General features: G+C 38.3%; 1 protein-coding gene across 2 annotated transcripts; it reads left to right on the forward strand.

Annotated features, from left to right (window-relative positions):
* The first annotated feature begins 2,069 nt into the window (after window positions 1-2,069).
* Window positions 2,070-16,497, forward strand: LOC134224214 (TSC22 domain family protein 1-like). 2 transcript variants are annotated; one of them, XM_062703515.1, is made up of 4 exons: window positions 2,070-2,381; window positions 2,448-2,581; window positions 14,533-15,580; window positions 16,002-16,497. In XM_062703515.1, coding segments are annotated over exons 1-4 (1,536 nt in total). In that variant the 5' UTR covers window positions 2,070-2,380; the 3' UTR covers window positions 16,355-16,497. The 2 variants fall into 2 exon arrangements, with proteins under 2 accessions (XP_062559499.1, XP_062559500.1); XM_062703516.1 differs by having other exon boundaries at window positions 2,070-2,581.
* Window positions 16,498-17,650: the final 1,153 nt, after the last annotated feature.

Raw genomic sequence — 17,650 nt, forward strand, 5'->3', positions numbered from 1 at the left:
TGTAAGGTCGATACTGGAATATTGCAGCATTGTATGGTCTCCATTTTCAATATCACACGAAGAAATATTAGATTCAGTACAAAAACAATTCCTATTATTTGCTCTTCGTAAATTAGGTTGGACAACATTCCCACTTCCATCATATGAGGCACGCTGCAAGCTTATAAGCATTCAATCTTTGAAAGAGCGTCGTGAAACTGCAATGGTTTCATTTATTAACGATATAGTTTCGCAGCGTATTGATTCAACAAACATTTTATCGAAATTAAATTTCTACATACCATCTCGACAACTGCGTCATCGACATACATTTTTAATTAATCACTGCCGTACAAATTATGCAAAATTCGGACCTCTCAATCAGATGATGGCCATCTATAATCAACACTGCGAAACTATTGACTTTACAATGTCTCGGCAGAACCTAAAAAAATATTTTGTCGCAATTCGAAACCTTAACATCTAAATTTACATTAAATCGCAAAATTAAACACTACTTAACCAAACTATTTTTATTTTTATACACTATAATACCGTATTTATAGCATTAAGAAAATAAAGAAAAACATGTATATTGTATATGTACTAGTCTACGTCGGTTGACGAAATAAATAAATAAATCAAGAAATGTATTGTTAAACTTGATTTCGTCTCCGTAGCGCTTCACGGCAAATGAGCCTTCCAAATAAACGAAAGATTAAAAAAAAAAACATTTTATGATCGCAACGGGTTTCGAACCTAGAACATCAACTCGTGAGAATGAGTGAGAATTACGATCCCGGCGCATTTTGCTAATAAAAATCAATAAATGTTCGAGATTAACATCAAATTTATTTCTGAAACCTCTATTCGCTTCATAAACGTACGTATTTCTTGGTCGTAAGGTGATTAGTTGCGAAATTGTAGTCTGTATGTAGAACAACTTTGCTGTATAGATGATAATGTTTATTCCATACTGTTTATGATTCAAGTATAATTATCTTTCGTCGTAATTATTAGTCAGTGTGTGTTCATTAGCAGATGAAAAATGTTACACAGTTATTTTAATCCCAAAGTGACTAACAATTTTGAGTGACACTAATGATTCATTATATGAATAGTAACAGTAGTATACTGCCGTCATACGTATATTTGTCCCACGTTTGCTGGGATTTCCTATGTACATGGAACAGTTTATAACGGCAGTATACCTACTGTAACTATCCTTATGTTTTTCTTCTTAGTATTGACATTACATTCACCATTTCCACAGTTATTAACAGCGAGGTTTCTAAGCCAAGTTACTATGTTTGCATTCGTCTATCATAACTCATAAGGCTAACACGATGATACTTTCAAGCCTCAGGGAAGTCGAAACAACTTCCGACCCGAAAATTTCCTAGACCAGATCAGGAATCGAACCCAGCCACCTTTAGCATGATCTAGCTTTAAAGTCGAGCATCTTTCCGCACGGAAGGACCTATGATAATGTTAATAAGTTCAAATTTCGTTGGTGAATGGGATGCAGTGAGAATCGTCCCTCAATTGCATCCAGAATTTGAATTATGCAATACTTTTACCAAGCAGTCTTCGACACTTAAACATTTTCTTGAAGTGAACCAATTAAAATTACTCAATTAACATGCATGTCATATTGTTCTACGTAACTGCTCCTGTTTCAAAATAAATAGAATCAACTAACTTTCTATTCTCCAGAAGCAATCATCGTTCACTAGGTATAATTACGGGTGGTATTAATTTCGTCACGTCCAAACACTCAATTGGCTACCGTATTTGAATTTCAGAATAATTGATTATTCTTTGAAGCTTCTTCCCACAAAACGGAAGTTTTCGACTGTGATGTGATGTCTATTTGAATAACGGTCACAGAATTTACATTCCATCAACTTGTCTCGTTCGTGCAGTTTAGCTCTATTAGCACTGTTAGCTCAAAAATGCTTCCAAACCACTCAAAACAAAAAAAAAGGCAATGCAATGAGATCACACCACAGGTCGGTCACCCACACGATCGTTTTTCGGTCGGCTGGAAGAAATAGTATATGCGAATCTTCCCGCAGAATTCCAAAAAGTCTCACACCATAAACTTTCGGACAATCAGTGGCGGCGGCAGTGGCGACAATTGCTTTTGCAACCGACCACTCCACGCTTAGACACCGATCGGCGATATCGTTGCATTACCTACTCGACTATATGCGACCCGACCGTCTCCCGGGGTTCGATATATCTAGATACCATCTAAATACGGGCAGTGGTTTATATTGTTTTCGTTTCGATTGAGAGTATGCAGTGCGCGCGATTAAGGAACGCATATTTGTGCCATCAATTATTTGTGCAACGAATTACAGTTATCTGAGTTAAGATTGCTGCAATATTCCAACGAAGTGAGACTGAAATATCTTTCTAGAGTCGTGCGACCGAGTGTAATTAGCAGGAAATTGCTTTTCTAGTGACTATTGTGACTCACCTCAGTGCAAACAATAGGGCGACAGTCATGGAGAACATTACCAACGTTAAGCTGTACGATTTGATCACCCGATGGATTGAAGTGCAAAAACTGCGGCCGGATTATTGCGACGGAAGTGTAAGTTTATCAAATAGTTTTGAAAAATGCATGATTCATAACATGCTGTTGATAGTCTAAAAACTCGGTTTTTTCATTACACGCATAGGATTGATTATTATAAACCCAAATCTCGATTGATGGGTAGGAGAAGTTATGAAGACTTAATCCCTTGGGAGACTTGATCCCCCTGTTTTACCGAGAACCAAAGTAGTTTCGTTCTAGCGTAGTTTTTAATGTAGATCCTCTAGACAAATGATCGTTATGTGGTGAGTTTTGGAATGACAACTGTATTTATCCTGCAGGTCGGTTTGTGTGTTTTGTCCTTCCTAAAGATTTCTCTAGTGGTCCTTAGGCCTGGTGAAACAAAGTTGATTATAGTGGAAGTAAATGGAAGAATTGTATAGTCTTATAACTGTGTAACATTTCCCAAAAGACGCTTTTTGACAGCACTCCAGAAAATTGACTGCTGATAATTTACATACTGTCACACATCAGTAAAAATAAATCATTAAATCATATGTTTCTTAGAGAGCCTGTGCGAAAACCGCGTAAATTTATTTATTGTTGGCTGTATCCTATGTAACCTGGGAAAAGGGGATCAAGTCTTCCCAGTCTCCCCTAATCATTGGCGTAACTACAGGGGGGCTATCGGGGACTGTAGCCCCAGCTAGGATTAAATTGGCCCCCCTATAATTTTTACTATTTTGCATACGTATTGTACATATATGGTTCCTCTTTGAAAAAAAAAAATAATCTAGTTTTCTCATTTCCAACAATTGTTATATTTATTAATTACCAGACTAAGACCGGAGTGGCCTGTGCTGCACATAAAAGTCTTCTCCATTCAGCTCGGTCCATGGCTGCACTTCGCCTCTTTAGCCTCTTCTTATCATGTACTTCGTCTTCGACGTGTTGATGACTAGTCCTCCGTTTAGCTTCGCTTTTCAGTCTGATGTAGGTTTCCTCCATCCTCTGAAAGTTACGTGCCATGACTTCGTGAAAATCGTACCACTCGTGTCAATCCCTGCCCTTCGTACTACTCCCTCCAAAGCGATGTTGAATAGCAGACACAAAAGACCATCACCTTGCCGTAACCCTCTACACGTTTCGAAGAGACTCGAGAATGCCCCTGAAACTCGAACTACGCACATCACCCGATCCATCGTCGCCTTGATCAACCGTACGGCGAACACCTGGTCTGTGGTAGAGCGTTCACCCATAAAACCCGCCTGGTACTGCCCCACGAACTCTCTTGCAATTGGTGTTAGTCGGCGGCATAGAATTTAGGAGAGTAACTTGAAGGCGGCATTCAGCAATGTGATTGTGCGGTAGTTGCTACAATCCAGCTTATCGCCCTTTTTGTAGATGGGACACAAGACACCTTCCATCCACTCCTGCGGCAGAACCTCATCCTCTCAAACCTTGGTAATTACCCAGTACAGTGCTCTAGCCAGTGTTTAAACAACTCTCCTGGTAGTTGTTCAACTCTAGGGGCTTTGTTGTTTTCAGCCAGCCGATCTCCTCCTGGATTTCCTGGAGATTCGGAGCCGGAAGTCGCATGTCCTGCGCGCGTGCTCCTAGGTTCATTACCATACCGCCACCGTTGTCTGCCATATCGCCATTCAGGTGCTCTTCGTAGTGCTGCCGCCACCTTTGGATCATCTCACGCTTGTTTGGATCATCTCACGTAGTTTGTCGTTACACATATCGGGCTGTGGCCATGAATGAACGGTTCAACTTCGCATAAAACTTTCGTCCGTTATTAGCGCGGTACAGTTCCTCCGTCTCTTCACGGTCTCGATCTTCCTGCTGGCGCTTTTTCCTCCGAAAAATCGAGTTTTGTATGTTCCGCGACCGTTTGTATCGTGCCTCGTTCGCCCTCGTGCGGTGTTGCAGCAATCTCGCCCATGCTGCATTCTTCTCCTCAACTAACTGCTCACATTTGCCGTCATACCAGTCGTTTCTCTGATTCGGAGCCACCGTGCCTAGTGCAGCGGTTGCTGTGCTTCCAATGGCGGATCGAATATCTCTCCAGCCATCTTCAAGAGCTGCTGCGCCTAGCTGCTCTTCCGTTGGGAGTGCCAGTTCCATAAATCAGTCTGATTTGGTTGCAGCGACTCAAATATGACCCAAACTAGTTGTATACGTGTTACAAAAACGACTGTATAGCATGTGTTCTACTTGGGAAGTTGACCTACAAGACAGCGTTTTAAACACATCCAGTGATGGCTGACCCTGATATGAAAATCTAGAAGTGTTGTGTAGGTTTCCTAAAAACTTTGATACATATCAAAAAACATAAAACATAAAACAGGAGCTTTGCAAAGCGAAAGAAAGCTGTGAAGTTTTATATGGATAAAAGAATTCCAAGTTCTTTCTCATTTACATTTTAGTTACCTCTCCTTGAAACATCAGGATTTGTCGAGCTTTTTTCAAATCTCATGAAACCTAGTAGGATTATTGAAAACCATTTTTTTTTAAATAGCAGCAACATCGCTAGAACACTTTACCAGACAAATCTGCCTTGTATGCCTTCAAAATGTCCATACGATACGATGTACTTGGCTACCACATTATCGAATGCCATTCATTTCTAAGAACAAGCCTCCTGGAATTCAAATTTAAATCTATTCGCGTTTTCAAGGGCACACCACTGAATACGAAAGCAACGCAATAGGGGAAAGTGGGGTAAGATGGCCATATTGGGCAAGACAGTCAACATTCATTTTGCTGAAAGTGAGCATTATATTCACATTATTATTACAAGGAATGGTTCACAATAATGTAAAAGGGCTATACAACTGAAAAATGCACTTTGACAACCTCACTTGTTCTTGTAATATTGATTTGAAGATGGTTTAGTTGAAATTCGAATTTTCTTATAATTTTCTAGTTACATAATTTAACAATTGAAGCCTAAATTACTCATTTTTCAAGACAAATTGATATTTACCGAAGCTTTTATATAACTTTAGCCTATATACAATAATAATTTGAGGAGATTCACAGTAATAAGGTTCGATAGCATATAAATCTTTGAATATACGTAAAGATAGGTCATCTCCAGGATTAAGAGTCGCTTAACCCTTAAATGCATTTTAACAATAATCAAAATAGTTTCTGCGTGAATCAGAGACGATTTAAAACAAAGGATATGATTTTAACAGTAAAAATTAGTTTTAGGCAAATTCTGATATTGTCGTAGTGCCAGTTGTCAAGAAATCACCATGAAATACGACATTTTTAAACAAAGTATCATTTGAACATTATCCATAGAAGTACAAGAAATGTGTTCCCTATTCTAAATAAATTTAGCATACTTTTAATATAGTTTTTGGTCCATACTCGTCATGCCCCGAGGGGGTGGTCATATTGCCCCATATGGTAAATATAGGCATCATAAAAACACCTTTTTTTAAAACCAGTTTATAAGTTACTGAAACGTTATTAATCAGTGTTTATTGATACTCACCATAAAGGTGGTTAATAAGTTCTTGTTAATGGCAAAACCTGATATTTTTATGATGCTTCGGTGCAATTTTTTGTTATTTTCGCTTGTTATTTTTACTCTTATTTCAAACAAATTAATATCATGTTTTGTTATCAATATCACGTTTTACTGTTAATGAGCAATTTTCGTCTACTCGGGATGGTTTGCCCTTCAAAACACGAGCTAGTTTAGTTATGAATTCTGAGATGCTTGTCCTTGAAGGATTATTTTAGAAAGCAAGATGTCATACGCACACTTCAGTGAAAAATACTCACAAGACTCTAGGCAACCTTAAAACCAACCAAAATCCTAAAGGATTGATCATTTTTTATTATACCGCTCATAAAAAAAATTTACTCCTCTGCTTATTTGTGATCGCAACACTAAATGAGCGCCAGATAATCGCCTAAGAAAAACATACCTCCAGAGAAAAAGCAAAGTAGCAAAGTAGGCTGACCATACGTGCCGTATTTAACGGGACAGTCCCGTTTTTTAGACCTTATTGGGCTGTCCCGTCATAATCTAAAAAATCCTCAATTTGCCCCGTTTCTTCATTCATTCTGCCAAAGAGCTCCAAAATGGAATTAAAATTTAACCATAAATGCGCAATGTTGTTTTAAAACAACAAACCCAAAATACGTTTAATGTTAATGATTTCAATGGTTATTTACGTTAAAAATAATTTCGACTATTTCTAAAAAAATCGCCTTGCGCCTTTAAGGGTTAACCAATTTTATTAGTGGATTGAACGACACCGGTAACTCGGTAAATAAGTATGTCCTGAAAATCAGATTACGCTCCAATTTCAATTAAACGAAGCGCAGGAACAGACATTCTAATTTCCAGATCAAGTTCATTTTCGATTTTTTTTTTAATCTTGCAAAGAAGGTTAATTCTATTTTTTTTAAATCTGCTTCACCACATATTTTTCAATCGTTCGATTATTTCGAAACATTAAGAATCATTCAAAGTCTTTCTGAATAATTCAGAATATTTCGAATTCATCCACTATAAAAAAAACGACGGTACAACGACGGAACAAAATCGAGTTTAGGGCAGTTTCAAACCGAGTGAAAATTTGGTCAGACTTCGGTCCTCACGTACTTTAAGGCTAGTTAACAGTTCAGGAGCTTCCATATGTGTGGACCTTTTTGGAAGCACATGTGAGAGAAGTGAGGCTACTTTTAGCGTCATTTAAATCAATTTCGAAAAAAGGACTGTGAATTGATTAGATTTGATATTTATTCACATGCGCCAATCATATTCATGGAAATAATTAAAATTACTTCTTATTAATGTTCTTTCCTTGTTGAGATTCTTGTTATTTTTATCCGCAGATGCTCCCTCACTTATATTCATGGAAAAGGGTTTTGGCATGGGAAATCAATAACCCTATTCCTCTTTTCGCATTTGTCTTTTTTTCGAATTGTTTTTTTATCTCTCTAACAGAGTGTAAAATAATCCAATTTTTTTGGTGAAGTCCTTCTTTCTTCACTTGTCAGCTCACTTTCAGACGCATTCATAGTCGGCACTGGAATGTCAATATTCGATTGAATATTAATCATTGAATATTTATGCACATTTTACAAATTGATAAATTATATGAAATCTAAACACGTTTTAAATGAGTGAACATCAATATAAACAATGCTAGGTAATTATGTTTTTTTCTGCACATAGTAAACACATTCAGTGACAGTCGAATGAATGAGTTCGTGGAGTAGTCGTCTGACTATTTCATTCTATGTTTTGAATAATCATACGATGTTTGTCAAAATTCGGACTGAAGTAGCTTCATGAAAAGGAGTTCCATTTCAAATTTCATTCTTTCCTCTGTAAATTTCAAATCAATGCTTTTATTAAATAGCCTAGATGACAAAATATTTTCATGTGCTAACTGTTTCAGTTAACTCACTTTTTAATAATTTTATATATATATAATATATATATATATATATATTATATATATATATTGATATATATATATATATTATATATATATTGATATATATATATTGACGAAATTAATCCATTGGAAACCACGTGTGTTTGTTCCAATGCAGTTTTAAATTCTTTTAAATCAATGCCTATATGCGATCAGGGTTGCCGCTACTTTTTGGGAAAAATCTGGCATACTACAAATTAAAAATCTGGCGAAGAAATTCGTCTTTATCATTTTTTAGTCTTTATCCAGATGTTGTTTTTTTTTAAATTTCTAATATTAATTTATATTTTTTTAATTTAAGAGATTTTAACTAAAAATGTAATCTAATTCTAATTATGTTTACCAATATGTATTAGAAAATTCTATTTTGACCCTCTTTTTGCTTTTGCTCTATTTTTATCAAAAGTTATAGTACTAAAAATAATATCTTTTTCCACTTAAGATATTCGTTTAAACAATTCAATATTTGTAAAAATGAGATTCTTAGAAATCATACCATTTTAAACAATTCAGAAAATTCAGATTGAATTGATTGCTACATTTAAGATTAGCTCTGAAATATCTGAAAATTATAAAACAATATAAATAATTAGGGAAACGGCTTCTGGACTTCATCGCATTGCTCCGATGTTCATCCCATCAATAACAAAGCAATGGAAAGGCATTTGGTTCGTTTCTTATTTATGTGATTTTTTTTTCAACAGTTAGCACGCATGTTTACAGAAAGAAGTGACGAAATTGGTGCTGTATTTCTTTGTTTCGCGATGACATGAATATATGTTCAGTGAGATGGAGATTGGAACAGTTCCCCAATTGGTGAACTTGACTTCATTCAGAATAACGGGGTTCGCTTTTATTTTGAATTTCTAAGTAACACTAAATGAAGTTCAAACCATCTTAAAATTGATCGATTAACAAACAAACGGAGCTCAAATTAAAAATGGTCCACGGTACCCGTAAGCCCATAGGTATACCAAAATGAATTTTGATAAGCATAGTTAATAATTGAATATTTGTTAAAAGTACCATCATAATCAAAATCATAAAACAAAATTGCGCTCTGAGTATCGTGAATTAACCACTTTTCCGGATTTTCTGGAGGAATTTCGGTGGCCACTCAAGATTCATGAGAACGGACCACGTCAATCATTCGCTATTCAAAGACGGATGAGTTTTATGAACTTTTCACTTTTACGTTAGGCCTTTTACGTGGCCAATAAGGTCCATCAATGAAGTTTAATGATGTCTCGGATCTTCCAGAAAGACGTCGAATTGACGAATAACCAGGAAATGTGATAAGTCATGGAATTAGACAATGACTACCCCAAGCAACCAAAAGTACGGATAAGATGGGATGTTTTGGCTTAATCAGCTCGCATTTTAAGTAACTTTTTGTATGGTGGGAGCGCAGAAGTGAACTTTGAAGTTCCGTTAAGGGGCTTGGAACCAAAAATTAGCATTGAAAGATTGCTTCAAAACCGATTTCTGGAAACTAGCCTGTCCAAACTGCAATCCGGAACATCATCCGCGGAAACCATACCTTCACTTTATTTATAAAAGATTCAAATTGATTCAAAAATGAGTTTTTGGAAGCGAGCTGAAGTTGCGGTCAGATTTCAGTTATTGAATGAATATGAAAATATTAACTGAATGACTCATTAGAAATGTTTGAACATGTTCATGCAGGTCACAATTAAAAAAATCTTTCTGAAATTTGAAAAGATTCTCTTTTTCTCTTTTTGCTGCCAAAAAGTCTGGCAGTGCCAGATATATCTGGCATAATGGCAATCCCATATGTGATAGGTTCTTTTGTAGGATTTGTTTTACTTGACAATTAGGTTCTGCAGCGTCTACATCTAACCTCAAACTGATGACAGATTAGTAGTACTTCACGTTGGACTCGGGGGCAGCCAACCAATCACGAACTCGAACCTTGTCGGAGGCCTCGTCGGAGTCAGTGGAAAGTATTACTGAACTGTCAAAAAAGTTCATTTGACGAGGACCGAATTCATTCGTGACGTCATGCTGCAGAACCTAATATGCGATGCATACTCGAGTTTAGCTATGGAAGGGACTATCTACCCTCTTTGTCTTATACAGGGGAAATGTGTTCATTTGAAAAAGGCATTATCTCCTTCCTTCGCTCTGTACCGGGCAAACGCGATTATTTAAGGACAAACCTCTCGGAATTCAAGACTAAATGCAGTTTGTCATGTCACAACTTTTTTTCATTATTACACGCATGCTGCGACGCAGCAAAGCTGGTATAATAAAAATGACAGTTGTGCGTGGCTTACGTTTTGAATGGGGCGCCCTCGAAAACGCGAGTGCATTTAGTTTTGGATTCCGGGAGGATTGCCTTTAAAAAGGAATTATCTTTTCCATTTGTCTTATACCAGGAAGATGCCATCATTCAAAGAAGGCATTACCTTGTCCCTTTGCATTAAACCGAGCTCCATCATACCGATCAAACGTCTTCATTTAAAGAATGCTTAATCTCCTCACTTCTCCTTATAACGGCCAGATGCATTCATTCAAAGAAAGCATTAGGTTCTGCAGCGTCTGTATCTAACCTCAAACTGATGACAGATTAGTAGTACTTCGCGTTGGACTCGGGGGCAGCCAACCAATCACGAACTCGAACCTTGTCGGAGTCCTCGTCGGAGTCAGTGGAAAGTACTACTGAACTGTCAAAAAAGTTCATTTGACGAGGACCGAATTCATTCGTGACGTCATGCTGCAGAACCTAATTGCCTTCTTTCACGACTTTGTTTTCGTCTTCTTCAATTGTTCTACTTCCCACCTCAAACTTGGCCTACTTTTCAATTTGGTGTTCTATTAGCATTACCACGATTAATAAATTAAAAGTTTCCCTATGCCCAACAGTTGCATGAGTATTGTGCGACGAGTACAACGGATACACTATGCCGAAGGATCCAAGTATGTTTCCCACCTGAAAACATCCTTGGCCGAGACGAGAATCGCACTCGCAATCTCCGGATTGGTCATCTTCCGCCTTTGCTCACATGGCTAACTGGATACCCAACGCTTTGTACCGTATTCAAATAGAAGAGGAAACCATTCGGGGAATTGCTGCATTTGGGGAATTATTATTCAGGGAATTTGCATTCGGGGAATTGGTTTTCGGAGTATTGTCGTACAATCGATTTGAGCATTATGACGCACAATTTGTAGTTGCTACTCCGTGATTGAATGAAATTGCGAAATTGTACAGATAACACAATAAATGGGGCTTGGGATTAGCTACCCATTCTCAATGTACACGTTTCGGGAGCTCAAATATTTGAAGTCAATAACGGCGCCGGCCACGTCCTTACGGTCATATAGAAAGAGAAGGATTGTTAGTCCGAATCTCGTTGCTAGCAGAGACCGAGTATACCTCTGCATCTCCACGATTGTCTTGGGATAGGATATCGTTTTAGTTACAAAGGATAGTTTATATGGATTAACTTGGGTAAGCGATGTGATCTATGGGATGGGAAATAACATCAATACGCTGTTTCGCGACGAGTAAAAAGTTAAAACATGCACGCCCGGTGGCATATGTAAACTGAGGAGAATCGCGTCTACAAATTATTGCAATTCGAAAAGTTCACGACAAATACCTCACGCACTATGTTTGTTGCAGATAAGGGCTCATTCACAAATTACCTAATGTAAAAAAACACAAAATTTAATTTAATTTAATTTGAACCCCCATCCACCCCTCAACTCCCAGGTCAAAACCATCATCTTATTTGAAAAGCGATGCCGATTGCCTATTGCCTACATTATAATTTGGCTGTTTAGTTCTTGTTCATTTACCTTCAGTACTTCTTGAGGTGAATATGTAGGGCCATTTAGAAGGGTTGTAATACTAACTGTGGGTTTCTTAGTCCTATTTTTAATTTGGTACGGCAAATGCTGGGTAAAGCGTACCATTAGTACTTCGCGTACCAGAAGGAATAAAATAGACCCCATCTCGCGGTCCTTAGCCTCTTTTCCAGCAGCTCCTATCCTAACCTCCTCGTGCTGCTGGCGGGGATACAAGCAACCTTAGGGAAGATCGGATAACCAACCCCGGTGGGAACTATGATAGATAGATAGTATAAGGAGGAATGGTCCTCCGAAAATTTAGGGGGTTTGGTGTCAAGCCCTGCAAGCCAGCCTTTTAAAAAACATACGAAAAGTCGAAAAGGGACTAGCGATTGGAATTGGTTTATAGCCTCACCTAGAACCAAGTTAGCGCCCCTAGAATTGTTGCTACTTTGCATAAGTATTGCACATATCTAGCATTCTGATCATGTGTGCGCGTAACCGCAGAATATCATTTTATCATTTAACTCTCTCTTCAGCAAGTTGAATCTAGTTCATCAAGTTTGAAAACTTCGTACAATTGAACAATTGTGTTGCCTAAAACGGGGATTGTATGACTTGTTGGCTTTGTGTTTCATGCTTTCTCAACCAGGGCTCTTCGATCAATATACTATACATGCGACGTAGTTTTTCGGTAGTATTTGTTAGTATTTCTGGATACTGTCGAAAGTTTAGAGTTGGTTACCCCTTGGAGACAACATAAAAAATTGATTAACTATCAAAAAGACACAGGGTGCTTAGATTGCGATGAATTTCTAACAAGTCTTGATTTGACAATGGAATTCAATATGAAGACTTTCGTGATTATTTTCCAAAACTCTCCTAGATGTGGAAAATTTATACGCAGTACAATTAGCACGTATTATCGAAGTATTCATTGCCACAATCCACCACATGGCAATATTTAAAAAAGTATCAAAGTGAGGCTGACCAGATCATTTTGGTAGAAAAACGGGACAAACGAACTTGCAAAAACGGACATGTCAGAAAACTTGTGCGGAAGCAACGCACAACTGTCATTTTTATTTTTTCACGCATGCTGCGACGTAGCAAAGCTGAATCAACAAAACTGTCAGTTGTCCACCGCCTCCGTATAGAGTGGTGTGCTCCCGAAAACGCGAGCACTTTGAAACTTGGATTCTGTCAGGAGTGACCTCAAGAATGAATTTTTCAATACCATAACCTTCTTTTAAGTACCTTAACTAACCTTCTAAGTATTAAGTTAGTTGTGGAAAAATACTAAACTACAAATATTTCACTTTTCAAAAAGGCGCGGACAAAAACACTAAGGAACAAAAAATTACGCATTTTTCAATATTTTAAAAAATTCTGGAATTTTGAAATTTTATTTTAATCCACTATTGAACATGTATTAATATCTAAGGATTTTATTACTGACCAATATAAAAAACTTTTCCAATTTTAAACTATTGGGTCGTGTTTGATTCTAAATGTACTTGGAAACTCCATTTTGAGTATTTGATACAAAAATGCCGGAAAAGGATCCATTTTCTACGTTCTATCTCCGGAACCTGGTGGGGTGCTCACCCGGAAGACCTTATCAAACTCTATAGAACGACTATTCTCTCTGTTTTAGAGTATGGCTCTTTCTGCTTCCTCTCAGCAGCTGATTGCCACCTGATCAAATTGGAACGAATTCAGTATCGTTGTTTGCGTATTGCCCTTGGCTGTATGCATTCAACGCATAACATGAGCCTGGAGGTGCTTGCTGGAGTCACTCCTTTAAAGCACCGTTACTGGGAGCTCTCACTTAGAATACTCGTCAAATGTGGAACAAGTAACACACTTGTCTTAGATAACTTCGATAAAATGCTGGCACTGACTTGTCGTTCAAGATTCATTAGAGTCTATCTCAACTACATTTCTTCAGATCTTTGTCTTCCGTGTTATAATCCACCTCGAGTTCACTTCACCAACGACAGTTCCTCAATTGAAAACGATCTGTCCATGAATTACGCTATTCAAGGAATACCAGATCATCTTCGACAAATATCTATTCCCTCCCTTTTTTCAGAAAAATATGAACATGTCAATTGCATTGCAACAACAGATATTTCACTGATGGTTCTCGCATTAACGGATCCACTGGCTTCGGCGTTTTCGTAGCTAAAATCCCCTAGATCTCGCCTCTTTAAAAATACATGGTGAATCAAATCCCGTGACACGTTTTCTGCATTGTAAACCAGCCTTTCAAGCTGGTTTGGGCATTAGAGAGCGCCGTAATGGATTAATTTCGTCAATATATATATATATATATATATATATATATATATATATATATATATATATATATATATATATATATATATATATCCCTAAATATGCGTTTGGGCGCAACTTTGTCCTAACGAATATAATCGGAGCCAACACTCAATTCAAAATATATTTCTAAAATTCATTCTAATTTACACTCTGAGATGCCACCACTGAATTTCATCTTAATAGACAATTAAAATCAAAATGAAATTACTGCCTGGATGACAAATCACCGTATCGTACCTATTCACAAAAGACGACCACGCAGCTCATTGGTATTCAGCATCAGCGATGGCTCGTTCCAAATTAGTAGAGTGCCAATTTTCATATATTTGTAGTGCCAAGAGTGTGGTTCGTATTTATCATTTCTCTCTGTTTTAGCCGCTGAAAGTTGACGTCATGGATCTGACACTGCTGCTCAAATCAATGGGTCTCAAGCTGGAATATATTGACTTTGAGAATGAAAAGTCAAACGCGGACACACTGACGGTGCAAATCGCGTGCAATAAATCAGGAGTGTTAGCAAAACTGAGCTACGATCTGGTCAGCTGTTCATGCCCCGATAAAAATGACAAAGAAACCTCGTTCTGGGAAGTGCAAGGCACAGGCCCATCGGTATTTTCAAAGTTTAGAAACGATACCTCATCGAACCTTCTGCCGGAAATCTCCGAGAAGTGCTCAATGGTGTCTAAGGCGATGCTGTCCAACCTATTGGACTACTATCGAACCAACATTAAAACTATTGAACGAGGGGAAGATGTTCTGCAATCTCCGTTGAAGGTTGCCACTCCGGCGATCTGTGTCACGAGTCCGGGATTGACTAACCACTGTGCCACTTCACCTAGAGAGGAAAAACCTGTTGTTTACACGGAACCTGATAGCCTTCCCGATAGTCATCGAGTAAAAACTGCCCCCGATGGTAGCATCATCAAACCTAGATCCCTAGAAGAACTCCAGGATAGTCCGAAGAAGGCTTCAAGCGAACAAAGCGACACAAAATCCAATATTTCGTCTGAGAGTGTAGGGATAGACAATGCCACACGGGAACTATCCGGGCACGAAACAGTTGGCAAACCGGTAATAGTTGAACCAATTCTTTCGAACTCAAATATCCCGGATGACAGTTCATTCGTAAACAGCGATGCCATGAAGGCGTTAATCACATCTAGTCCCAACGAAAAGTTGTTCGATTCTATCCTAAGTGCCGAAGTGAACCACGAGCGGGATCTCAACGTAATGCACTGCCTGTACCAAGCTCGTCAGCAAATCGACGCTGCTCTTTTGGTTATGAAGCTCAATAACCCGTACATGGATATATCGAAAGCCACAACCGTAACTACCACTCCACAAACGGTGGTTCGGAGCAAGGGAACCATCTCGAAAGTAGCTGAGCGGAATATAACCGTTGCGAGGAGAATGTCTTTGCCAGGTTTGTCTTTGATATTATCATTATCATCAAACCACTAAAACTACTATCATTATAAATATTATCAACTCAAAGCCGAACATACACCTAACCGGTGATTGTTAGATTTTCTAACAATTCTGTATAAGAACCTACCAGAACCAGTTCTTATACAGATTTTGATAGGTTCATATACAGAATTGTTAGAAAATCTAACAGTTGCTGGTTGGGTATAGAATTACCAAATTTAAATTGTTAACCTGCTTATTTGACGACAATCACTGTCCCGTTAGCGTGGTTTCACAATGATTGATATACATCTACTTATTACTATTCCTGCTTTCTATTAAACTAGTTTTTGAACTGATTCCACACCTTTTCATTACAACTTAGTCCAAAGGATTGTAATATAAGCAAATAAGCCAAAAAACATATTCAATTGCAGGGCGTCCATCAGATACACCCAGGCCTTCCGCGGCCAATACTCCCGCTGGTATCACAAGGAAGAAGCCCACGATTCCGTCGCAGCTAGCGAAGGCACGCGGCGACACCCCATATCCCACTGCATCGAACCACAAAGCGGTCTCCATGCTGAGGAAAACAAGCTCTTCTTCGTCCGTCGCAAGTACCGGCTCCGTGACCAAATCGTCGACAAGTACATCGACGACGACGACCTTTAGGAAACCGGTAGGCATAACCAAACCTGTAGGAAGCGTACGACCAACGGCGGGCTCTGCGCTAAAGAAGTCCACGACCATCGGCAGAGCGGCTAGTGCAACAAAACTGGACAGAAAGTGATTCTAATCCAATACCTATCACCATTGAATCGTTAGATGTGTTACTGTTGATCGGGTCGATAGATATGTTAAACTTTTATTGCTGCTCTGCTTCGCGTGTTGCAATGCGGTTCATGTGAAATAAATTCTGCTCTTATAAAAATATTGTTAAAGATTGTGAAATTCCTGAACACGAGAAAAGAATTTCCAAATGGAAAACTATATCAAGCTTTCAGTGGAACATACCTCCAAACGCAAGCGACAGGGACAGGCAACAGCAAAACCATGTTTTTATTTTTGCTTCGTTGCAGCATTGTTGTGTGTTGATCGCCTATTAATTGACTGATAAAAATAATAACGAATTTAAAATTCAATCGTAAAAGAAGCTAATGAGAAGAAATTTGAAATTTGTACTCAGTAGGCTGGCATGAATTTCTAGATTGTTCGAAGGGTGACATAGAAAAAAAATGAGGCGGAAGCGTTTCTTAACCCTTTATAAGGCAGACGAATCTAAACAACAAATTAACATGACATGGACATTGTCGGCCGAACATTTGCAAAGGTGGCAGAACTGTACACCCGCCTGAAACGTGAAGCAACAAAAGTTGGACTGGTGGTGAATGCGTCAAAGACAAAGTACATGCTTGTGGGCGGAACCGAGCGCGACAGGGCCCGCCTGGGAAGCAGTGTTACGATAGACGGGGATACCTTCGAGGTGGTCGAGGAATTCGTCTACCTCGGATCCTGACAACTAACGGCTGACAACAACGTTAGTCGTGAAATACGAAGGCGCATCATCTGTGGAAGTCGGGCCTACTACGGGCTCCAGAAAAAAACTGCGGTCGAAAAAGTAAAGCGGCTTAAGTGGTTGGTAAAAAAGGTAAGCCGCAGACAACAATCGGAATGGTAAAAAAATCAAGGTTAGCCGTAGAATATAACTGGCGAAAGAAATTCAAAATCGATTTTCAGATTCCCGGTATTTCCCGGTTGGAAGAACTGATGCTAAAACATCATAATAGCGGATGTAAGCAAGAAATTAGCTAATTTTTATATTTGTTTTATCAGAGGGAGGACTAGAAAACTCTTAGCCTTAGACTTAACTTCAGAATCCCTTGGAATTGGTTCAGAATTTTAATGATGATGTTCTTTAACCTTGTAAGACCCTTATTTATGTTTTCACTGCTCAAAAACTCTTTCTTAAATCAATCGTACCTAGTGCGTAAAAAATTTGATTTTTTGGATTTTGTTTTTCAATAATGTTTATTCATGCCGATTTTTCCCCACATTTAAAGTTTGAAAATGTTCACCCAACATTGCA

This window comes from Armigeres subalbatus, chromosome 3 (genome assembly GCF_024139115.2).
Source record: "Armigeres subalbatus isolate Guangzhou_Male chromosome 3, GZ_Asu_2, whole genome shotgun sequence".
NCBI classification, from domain to species: domain Eukaryota; kingdom Metazoa; phylum Arthropoda; class Insecta; order Diptera; family Culicidae; genus Armigeres; species Armigeres subalbatus.